The sequence below is a fragment of the Rhinolophus hipposideros genome (assembly GCF_964194185.1).
Source record: "Rhinolophus hipposideros genome assembly, chromosome: 5".
NCBI lineage: Eukaryota > Metazoa > Chordata > Mammalia > Chiroptera > Rhinolophidae > Rhinolophus > Rhinolophus hipposideros.
The window spans coordinates 37,210,191-37,221,184 of record NC_138051.1 but is presented as its reverse complement, the minus strand read 5'-3'; the positions used below and the strand labels follow the sequence as shown (position 1 = coordinate 37,221,184).

The 10,994-nt window shown below is 36.6% G+C and overlaps 1 protein-coding gene across 1 annotated transcript in view; it reads left to right on the top strand.

The window, feature by feature from the left end:
- The first annotated feature begins 348 nt into the window (after positions 1 to 348).
- FSIP1 (fibrous sheath interacting protein 1) overlaps positions 349 to 10,994 on the top strand; it is a 172,823-nt gene continuing 162,177 nt past the window's right edge. The window contains exons 1-2 of the mRNA XM_081049822.1: positions 349 to 439; positions 5,971 to 6,103. Coding sequence (XP_080905948.1) covers positions 5,978 to 6,103 — 126 coding nt within the window. The 5' untranslated portion in view covers positions 349 to 439; positions 5,971 to 5,977. The remainder of the gene's footprint in view (positions 440 to 5,970; positions 6,104 to 10,994) is intronic.

The window sequence follows — 10,994 nt, the reverse complement described above, 5'->3', positions numbered from 1 at the left end:
CGTTAATAGTGAGGGACGGAGCCATACAAGCATCCAGACGTCCTCCTTCCGAGTTCAATCTAAACACGAACAAACCATTCCTCGCCCACACCATCCCCTGGGAACATGGAGGAGACCACTGGGCAGCCCCAGCTCCCGGGGTTTCATCAGTTCCTCGCTGCCCCCGCCCCGCCCCCCACGTCTCCATTCTGGATGGTACAGGCCTTTTTTTTTTATCATCGCGAGACTGGAAGCGCGAGGCTCTGGTTGCCAGGGGAACGGCGTTCGCGGAAGCAGGAGAGCTTTAGATCTGTAGCTCCTTCCACTTCCAGTGTAACTGTGGTGGCAGTAAAGACCCCTCCACTTTGGGGGACGGTGGGTGACGAGGCAAGTGTCATTGGTGTGTTTCTGAGCCGACAATGCTCTGACGACTGGTGACTAGATCCCTCAGTTTCCGCAGGTAAGGTGAGGAATTGCACAAAGAGCCAAGCTCGATAGCCGTGCGACCAGCCAATGAGTGAGGCGGGGCGGAGTCGTGTTAGGCTGCTGGGCCCAGAGACTGGCTGTTAGGGAGAGGGGCAGGGCCAATGGGAGGGCGGGGGCGGTACCTGGGGGCGGGCTCAGCGAGGGCCAGTCCAGGCCTGGATGCCCAACGTCCTAGAATTTATGTTAAAAGTCAATCTCTAGACGTTTGAAATAGACAATAAATGGCAGAGGATGCAAGTTGGTATTTCACAGAAAAAATAAAAATAAAAGGTGGCCAGTAAACATTTGACTAGAGGCTCAACTTCTCTTGTAATTAAAGAAATTTAAATCAAATTCTAGATACCTTTTGACACTTACCAGATTGACAAAGATGAAAAAGTTTTGACATGAACCAAATTGACCGCAGTCCAATGTGGGGAAACGGACACTTTCATCTCATCATACCTTGCTGGTAGTAGTGTAATTTGGTACAGTCATTTTGGAGGACAATTTGGCGGACTACCAGAATTTGAAGCGCAAGTGTTCTTTGACTTAGCAATTTTAATTTATCTTCTGGATATATGAACACAACTAAACAAAGATTTGCAAAAGAGATTAAGTTAAAGTTGAGGTATACTTTACATACGGTAAAATTCACCCTCTTAATGTGCAATTCTATGAGCTTTGACAAATGCATACAGTTACACAATTACCACCACAATCAAGATACAGAACTATTTCATCATTTCCCCCAGCCCTTTTTGTAATTAACACCTCCCCATTCCCAGCCCTGGCAACCACTCATCAATTTTCTGTCCCTGTAGTTTTGTTTATTCCAGAATGTCATATAATTGGAAGCAAACACCATGGAGCCTTTTGAATCTGGCTTCTTTAAATTTAGCATAATGCAACTGAGATTCATCCATGTTTTGTATCAGTTGTTTGTTCCGTTATATTGCTGAGTAGTATTCCCTTGTATGGATGTACGAGAGTTTGCTTATCCATTCCCTGGTTGAGTGACCTTTGGATTGTTTTCAGTTTTTGGTGATTATTAATGAAGGTTCTATAAATATTCATGTACAGGTTATTGTGTGAATACAGGTTTTCATTTCTTGAATAAATAGCTAGGAATGAGATTGTGGAGTCATATGGGAAGTGTATGTTTATATAAACTGCCAAGGACTTTGCAACATGGCTGTCCTTTTTTCCATCCTCACAGGACATATATGAATGTTCCAGTTGCTCCCCAACTTTGTCAGCACTTGGTATTGTTAGTTGTTTTACAAAAATTATTTTTCACTATTTAAAAGTATAGTTGTATCTCATTGATGTTTTTCCTATTAGGGAATATTGGGGAACAGTGTGTTTCTCCAGGGCCCATCAGTTCCAAGTCATTGTCCTTCAATCCAGTTGTGGAGGGTGCAGCTCACTGGCCCATGTGGGAATCTAACCGGGGCAACCCTGTTGTTCAGAGTGCCTGCTCTAACCAACTAAGCCATCTGGCCATCCCATGCTCTCATTGTAGTTTTAATTCACATTTTTTCGATGACTAATGATTTTGAATATCTTCTCATGTGCTGGTTTGCCATCCACGTATCTTTGGTGATGTGTCTGTTCAAATCTTTTGTTTTCTTGAGTCTTGATATTTATGTATTCTGGATACAAGTCCTTTGTCAAGTATGTGTTTTGCAAATATTTTCTCCCAATATTTGGGTTTTGTTTTCCTTTTATTAACAATGTCTTTTGAAGAGTGGAAGTTTTAAATTTTGGTGCATTTCATTTTATCAATATTTTATTTTATAGTCATGCTTTCGATGTTGTATCTAAAAATCCTTTGCCTAACCCAAATTCACACATATTTTATAGAAATTTTATAGTTTTAAGTTTTATTTTTAGGTCTGTGATCCATTTCGAGTAATTATTTGTATTGCTGTTAATAGCAAATACTCCATATACAACCTAAAAGCTGATTAAAAAATACTACATCTATGCCATGGAAAACTATGCCACCATTTGAAAGCATGAAGTGTATTTGTATGTGGTGACATAGAAAAATCTCCAAAATATATTAAGTGTGAAAAAACAAGTTGCAAAGCACCACAACATTCGTTTGTGTTCAGGAGGAGTAGGTAGGTATAAAGGATAGAAAGTTTACATATGCTTAAAAAAATGAGACCTACAAAAATTTATTAACAGTGGTTTTTGGGGTCAGGGGAATTTTGGTTTGAAAACCTTTACATTCTTTTGTACTATTTGACTCCCTCCCCCCATGTGGGCAAGTATTTCTTACATAATCAGCAAATATATAAAATAAAAAAATCTACCATTCAATAATTTTTAGACATTAAAATCATGAAAATAAATATGATGTCACTTGTTTTCCTTTGGGTTGACTATTCATTATTACGAAACAAAGGAATATTCACTTTCTTTTGATTCTGCCATTCATCCAAAAATATCAAATAACAGCAGCCATGTGTCCCCATTTTGGTTTTAATCATCTATGATGGTTGCATTTCTCACAAGCCTGTATGAAAAACTTTAATCTTGTTTGAAAGGAATGTTAAAAAAGTTAGTACATGTTAGTAGTGATTTGTTACAATTTAGAATCTGATCATATATCCATCTATTTATGGAATATTATGAAGTAAATAATATTCTGTTTTTGGAGTATTTTTGATGTAATAAGAAAATGCTCATGTAATGTTAAGTGAGAAATATATGAGTCCAATTTTTGTTGAAAAGACATTGAGAAGAAATGTCAAAAAAACCGTGATAACAATGTTTAGCTCAGGGTGGTGAATATTGAGTAATTTTTATTTATTTTGAATACACTTTAATGTATTCTAAAAATTTTTCTAAAATAATTAAATCCTTTAATTATGAACTCAAGATATGCTTAATAGAAAACCAGAAATACAGACAAGCAAAAGGTTAAAAAAAAAGAACATCCATGAATGTACCAATCCAGAACACACCTGTGTTACTTCCTTGTGATCATCTTTCAGGTCCCGTTCTGTATGTTTCTTTAATTAGAGAAATTGGACTTTTTTTTCTTTAGAAGATACTGACCATTTGTTTTTCTTCTTTTCCTTCCTTTCCTTTTTCCCTTATTTATGCCCTTAGCCAGTTTTTTATTGGAATGTTTCTTTTTCTGATTGATTGGTAAGAGTTCTTTAAATATGTACATTTATTAACCTTTTGTGTATCATCTATATTGCACATATTTTCCCCAGTTTCTCAGGTGCCTTTTAATTTAATTTAGAGTTGTTTTTTTTTTTTGACACTCGAGCATAAATGTTATGTAATCAAAATCTATGTCTCTTCCTTTTTGATTTATGCTTATTAGTGTCATGCTTAGTAAGTCATTAACCTCATTATTATATAAGTTATCTTTGTGTTTCCTTGGAGATTTCATATTTTATATTTATTTATTATTTTTAAAATTAGGTTTTTTATTAAAGTAACATAGTCAAAATTGTCAAACGGTATTATAACATTTACAATGGAAAAAAAAAAGCAATCTCTAGTCTCATTCTCCAAGGGTAACCATCTGAACTTACAAATATTATGCTTGTTTAACTATTTTTTGGCTTTTCCAATTTTTAGACATTCTCTTTGATTTCCTATTATGGCAGATAGGATTTCTTATACTACCTCTCCTTTTACATGCTTCTCCCCACATACACTCAGTATAATTAAGGCACACTATTTGGTTAAATCAATGTTAAGTGCCAAAGTATTTTATTATCATTTGATTGCTTTCTTTCTTGTACATTGCTTTGTTTTTATTGTGGAATTTCTATGTGGGCATTGATATTTCTTCTCAAACACTCAAAAACATCTGTAAGATCTGAATTCAATGCCCTTTGTTCATAATTTTTTCTGTATGACCCAATTCATAAGATTGTCAGTTGCATCCCCACTCACCCTGTATTTTATTTAACTTATTATTTTCAGGAGCAAACATAATAGAACAGACCTATTTCTAAAGCAAACTGAACGATTTCTGGAGCCTTTTAGCTGATCCATGTCACTAATGGTTCCCTGGGCCTCTCCCTTTACTGACATGTATTCTACTGGCTCCGCACATGTTTCTGTCTTGCTGATCCCTTGGTTCGCTGTAGTAAGCCCCCTCTGACAACCTGCTTAGGGCATTTACAAGACATTTGGCCTTTCGGTGACTTATGCTTTTTAATTGTGATGTGACAGGCCAGGGTGATCCGTCTTCCCACAATAACGTCAGTAGCTTCCTGAGTGAGCTTTTTGCAGAGTTTGAATAATGTTGAAGTCAATGCCTTTTTCATTTGCTGAGATGGAAAGAGTTGACGTAGTGGACCCTGAAGCATCGGCTTTGGTGCACTGAATGGTTGGAGGCCAAATCAAATGATCCCTCTGTGTGCTTGGAGGAGAACCAGGTTGTTTATGTTTGTGCTTCTGCCTGCATCCAAAACTTCCCTGTACTGTGACTACACTGTTCAAAACAAGAAAGAGAAATGAGTCATTTTGGAGAGTAAGAAAAGGACATTGTTCCATTTGCTGGGCCAGAGGCAATTGGCTTTCTTCATTTTGTTATGAGAGAAGTGGTTTAGTTCATAGTTGAAAGGAATTTAGGAAAGGATTTGGTTGAAGATATCCATTCACATATAAAGCTAATTATCGGGAAGACAAAATCTGGAACTCTTCCTCTTTCTTTCATTTTACTCAGCATGCATGATACCCTCACATTACCAAACAAATCTGGAATGGTCCTGATCGAGGGCCCAGTTTGAAAGGATCGATGTGTCTACAATGCCCGAGTTCTCCCACTGGGTTAAACCACCCTGCCTCATATTGCCTGCTTCAGAAAGCAGCACTGGGAGTAGAGCAGCCAGAGGGACGAGAGGCCTGTGGATGGCGTCACACGAAAAATAGTTGAAAAGATTGGTGATGGGTATACAGATAATGAAAGTCTGTCCCCTAGGAGAGAAAGTAGGTTTTGTTCTCTGTTGTTTCAGAGGGCAGAAGTAGAATCATGGGTTTTAGTAGGGGAGGGTTGATAGAAAAAGATCAGTGACCTGGACATAGGTACTCCTTGAAAATGTGGTACCAGGGAGGAGAGGAGAAATCAGAGCTGAGAGGAGAAACCAGGCTAAGCTAGAATGAGAAAGGATGGAATAAGGAAAGCAAAAGGAGGCCTTAGCCAATCATTAGACAAAGCCTGAACCGTGATTGAGAGGTGTGATGCTCCATGAGTGTCTTCTCAGTCAAAGGACTCAGTAAATGTTTCCGTCAGAGGCATAGGAAGCCATCAAGATGGCACTCATTTCTGCATTCTTTTTTAGCCACTTTCGGAATTGAACCTCCCAGGCAGCTTCTTTTCCACCTACAGTGACATACAATTTAATGACCCACGGATGAAATTGGGGCAGTGTGACTTTGGTAGCAACATAAGTATAACAAAGGCTCTGAATTAATTGCATATTAACAGTAGTGAAACATTTCAATACATGCCATAACTTGCTTTAAAATTTTTTTTTGTTTCAGAATATCAATGGATATTATAAAGGGAAACTTAGATGGAATTTCAAAACCAGCCTCAAATTCAAGAGCACGTCCTGAGAGCAGAGGTTCAAATGCTTCTTTGGAGGTGCTCTCGCCGGAGCCAGCATCCTTCAAGGTATTTTGCTGTTTAGAAATGATTTAAATGCCTTATGCTGACCTCTAGCAATTGATAAACCAAGGTTGTTGTTAACATTCCATTTTAAGGCTCCTTTTTAGAAGGTGTGTTCTGAGATTTTACTTTAGATCATTGAATACAAAATACTGTTTCCTTCTTTATCTCCCTTCCTTCTTCCTTCTCTTTTTCCCCCCTTTGGAGTGGGGCTTATTTGTTCACAGTTGTACCTTGTTACATTTGTTAACTTTTTAAAGAAAAGTTTTTAATTGCACTACTGTTAATATGCAATTAATTCAGAGCCTTTTTAAAGAAAAGGTTAACAAATGTAACTCATTTGTTAACCTTTTCTTTTTTCTGTATAAGCTTTGTATTCTGACATCTGCTTTACCACCATTGACTCTATGAAAAACATTCAGTAATTTAAAAAATATAGTTTGGGTAAAGACCACATAGTATATGTTTAGTAAGTACATCATCTGGCCCTGACTTCTTTTTCTTTAGTAGTCTCTTTTGTTTTCTTAAATATCTACACTTGATGTTTTTTAAAGAATCAGTTTTATCATTTGTGATACGGAAAAATTTATGGTTTTAGGGTTGTGACAAACAAAAATTTTGAACCACACATTGAAAACAAATGCAAGTTTATGAACCCATACTCATTTGTTCTTTTGATTTACGGACTAGATTCTGCCTGATGAAACTCTTAGAGTTTTTGTCTGTCATGATTTAGTGCCGGAAATAGAAAACACTGGAAGCATTTCCAGCAGAAAGGGATTGAATACGAAAAATTCACTTTCTCAAAATCAATGGAAGGCCACCAGGAAAGGAAATCATGAGAGGGGATTTCCCTTGGATCGTTGGTTCCCAGGTCTCACTACCATGGATGAAATCCAGAGAGCAGAAAGCTGTTGCTGCGTCTGACACTGCCACAAGTCCCTCAGAACCACAAAACTGGTGACTAGACAAGCAGAGGTGACCACCTGTGATATTTCTTGCCACCTTCCTATCAGGAGCTCAGAAAGATGGCTTCTCCCTCACTTCTGCTTTCTGAATCACGTGCAGATGCATCTGGAGGGTCTGGATGGTCTTAATACACATCCGGATCCCTAGCTGCAGGTGACTTTGTAAAACACAGTTGCCAGCTTAGCTCTTCGTTTTGTTTCTTCTAATCCTGCCTCATTACTACACTGTGTGCTAACTCTCGTAGAATTGTTATAATTCTTGGTATCTGGTCGGATGAGTCTCCCCCATCTTATTCTTTTCTAGGACTGCCTTAGCTATTCTTGGCTTTTTGTCCTTTTTCTATTTTAGATCAGTTTTTCAAGGCCTGTGACAAATGCTGTTGGGGTTTTGATTGACATCGCTTTGGATTTATGGATTGATTTGGAAAGAATTTCTAACTTATGATGTTAAATCTTCCTCTCTATGAACATCGTATCTCGTTGACTTTTTTGTTTCTAATTTAATAATTTTACACACTGTAAAAGTCATTCTTTTTTGGTGTATAGTTTCAAGTCAAGCTTCACAAATGTTAAGAGTGATATCATCATGGCGCATAGAACAGTTTAATTGCCCCTCAAAAATTCCTTCCTGCTACTCCTTTGTAAACAATCTCCCGTACTCTTAATCCCTGGAAACTCCCAATCTGTTCTCTGTCCCCCTAATTTTTCTTTTCCAGAAGGTCATGTGAATGGAATTAGGAAGTATATAGATTTTGAGCCTGGCTTTTGTCTACTGGCACAATGTATTTGAGACTCATCCATGTGGTTGCATGTGTCCGTAGTTCACTCTTTTTTATTGCTGAGTAGTATTCCATTGTATGGGTGTCCCACAGTTTGTTTATCCATTCCCTAGTTGAGGAACATTGGGTTGTTTGCAGGTTTTTGGTGATTATGAATAAAGCTGCTATAAATATTTGTATACTGTATTTTTTTGGGGGGAGTGTAAAACATGTTTTTATTTCTCTTGGGTAAATACCTAGGAGTGGAGTTGCTGGCTTGTATGGTAAGTGAATGTTTAACTCAGAAACTGTCAAACTGTTTTCTGTTCCCACCAGTAATGTATGAAAGTTCCAGCTGCTTCCTCACCAGCAGTTGATATTGTCAGTTTTTTTAAAAAAGCTGTTCTAATAGGTATATAATATTAGCTCACTGTGGTTTTAACTCGCATTTCCCTGGTGACTACTAATGTTGAATATGTTTTCATGGGCTTATTTGCAGTCTACATACCTTTTTTAGAAAGTGTATGTCCAAATTTTTGCCTAATGTTTTTTAAAATTGTGTTTGTTTTCTTATTGTTGACTTTCGAGAATTCTTTATATATTCCCGATAGTCTTTTGTCAGCCATATGATTTGCAAATATTTTTTCCCAGTCCCGTAGCTTGACTTTTCTTTCATTCTTTTAACTGCGACTTTGGAAGAGTGTTTTTAATTTTGTTAAGTGCAATTTATCAATTTTTTCCTTTTGAAGATTATTTTTTTGTTGTTGTATCTAAGAATTCTTTGTCTAACCCAAGGTCCCAAAGATTTTCTCGTATGTTTTTATTTCTGAAAGTTTTATAGTTTCATATTTTACATTTAGGTGCTTGTGGCCTCTTTTATAAACCCGATATTCATTCCAGTATGGTTTGTCTAATTTAGATATTTTTCTCTGGTTTCTTTGTTTTCTCTTTGTCTTTGTATCTACTATGACGCACCTATGTATGGATTTATTTAATTTATCCTTCTGGAGACTAGCACTTCTTCAGTGTAAGAATTAGTGTATTTCATTTAATTTGAAAAATTCTCAGCCTTTGTGTTTTCATGTTTCAAATGCTGCCTACATTTTTTTTCTATTCTGTTATTTTGGAAATCATATTAAATGTCTGGTGAACATTTTCCTTCTATCTTTCATGTCTCTTATCTTATTTTTAATATTTTCCATTCATTTATTTCTCTGTGCTTCATCCCAAGAAAATTTTAACGTGTATTTTCTAATTTTTGAATTACTTTTTATTCTATGTCAAATCTGCTTTTTCATCCAATGAAATTTAAATTTAAAGATATATTTTTAATTTCTGAAAGTTCTTTTTAGTTTATTTTTAACCATCTGTTCTTTCCAGTGTCTTGATCTCATGTTTTTCTAAATACCAATTAAAATATTTATGATTGTCTTTATCAGCATTTTAATGTCTTAAGTTCTTTTGTATATTGTGATTTATGCTTATTGTTGGTTCTATGTTCCTGGCTTTTGAACTTTTAGAATGTAAGCTTTAATTTTGGGAATTTTATGGAGGCTGATTTGACACTATTTTCCAGAGCAGATTTCTGTTTGCTTCTACTAGATGCCTCAGAGAAATCACGGGCATGAACGATCTCTCTCTCTCTCTCTCTCTCTCTCTCTCTCTCTCACTAATTTTTCAGCTTTGAGCATCCCAGAATACATGAATAATATAAATTGGAATCCAAACCGAGCATCCCAGAATACGTGAATAATATAAATTGGAATCCAAACCTACAGGAAGCATAACCCTGTGCTTGCAAAGTCTCAAGGCAGTCTTTTTCCCACATGTTTTTTATTCTTACTCTGTGCTTTTGGCTAGATGTGTTTTCCTGGTCCACCCTCTCTTTGTGGATGCACCTCTTTGAGAGATCTCACTTTATGGAGCAGGAGAGGGAAGGTTCCTTTTCACCTCCCTGTCTTGCATGGGTCCAGGGCCTCCTTTCTCACCCCTGCATGGGTGTGAAGCCTAAGCCCACAGCTTTCTGACGCCAGCACATCCTCATTCGCATGTTTTGCTCCTGCCCCCTCCCTCAACCAGGGCAGCTGCTTTAAGGATTTTATAAGGTTCCTGTTCTGGTTTGTTGTTTCCTTTTATTAATAATTTCTGTCCACTGGCAATTTCCCTAATGGTCTTGTGAATACATCGATGTATTTCTAAGTAGATGAAGTATTTTAATTTATTCAGTTTTCCATAGAGCCCAAATTGGAATCTAAATACAATTTTCGATTCTTTAGTCCCAAGCATAGTGATTAGAAACCTAAACTCTGGAGTCATGGGTTCAAAACAGAACTCTGCTGACCACATTGAATGTGATCTTGGGCAAATCACTTTGACTCTCTGTGCTTGTTTCCTCATCTGTTCAAAGGGGTAATAATACTATCCACCTCATAGGCATGTTTTAAGGATAAAATGAGATAAAATATCTAAAGTTCTTAGAGCAGTGACTAGCACCTAGTTAGTCTTCAATACATCTTTGCTACTGGCCTCAATTCTTTAACTTAACTGGTCAATCCTTCGATGTTATTCCCAGCATTCGGCATAAAGCCTGGCACATAGTAAGTGTTCACAAAATATGTGTTCAGTAAGTTGAGAATGAAGATTTCCCCCACTTTATGGAGGTGGGATAATATAAAAAGACCTGACAAACTTTGGAGTAGCATAGAATTAGTATTTCTGCTTATATATTCCTGGGCGATGATTTTTTTTAAAGTAGCAATTTCACAATATTGGCATACAGGTTTCAATACATAGATTAATATTATTTCGTTCAATACTTATTTATTTAAAAGAAAAATATCAGTGATTACTTCAAATAAGATTTTATTTGAACCCTTTAAGCTGTAGATCAAACTCTAGCATATTTATTAGTCAACAGGGACTTTGATATTTATATCAAAAGCAAAGCCTCCTAAAATTGTGACTTGTGTTAATCAACTGTATGGAAAATAAATAAGGTTCATCTTAGGTTGGGGAAATTAGCCACAGATATACTGCATACTGACTGCTGATTGCAAATGATTCAATGTTGGTAAAACCTTATATGTTGTCTGAATAATAAATCCTGGAGTTTTGAATAGTTTTATTGATCCAATTTGGCTTTTATCAATTTCTTACCAAAATTTGCTATAT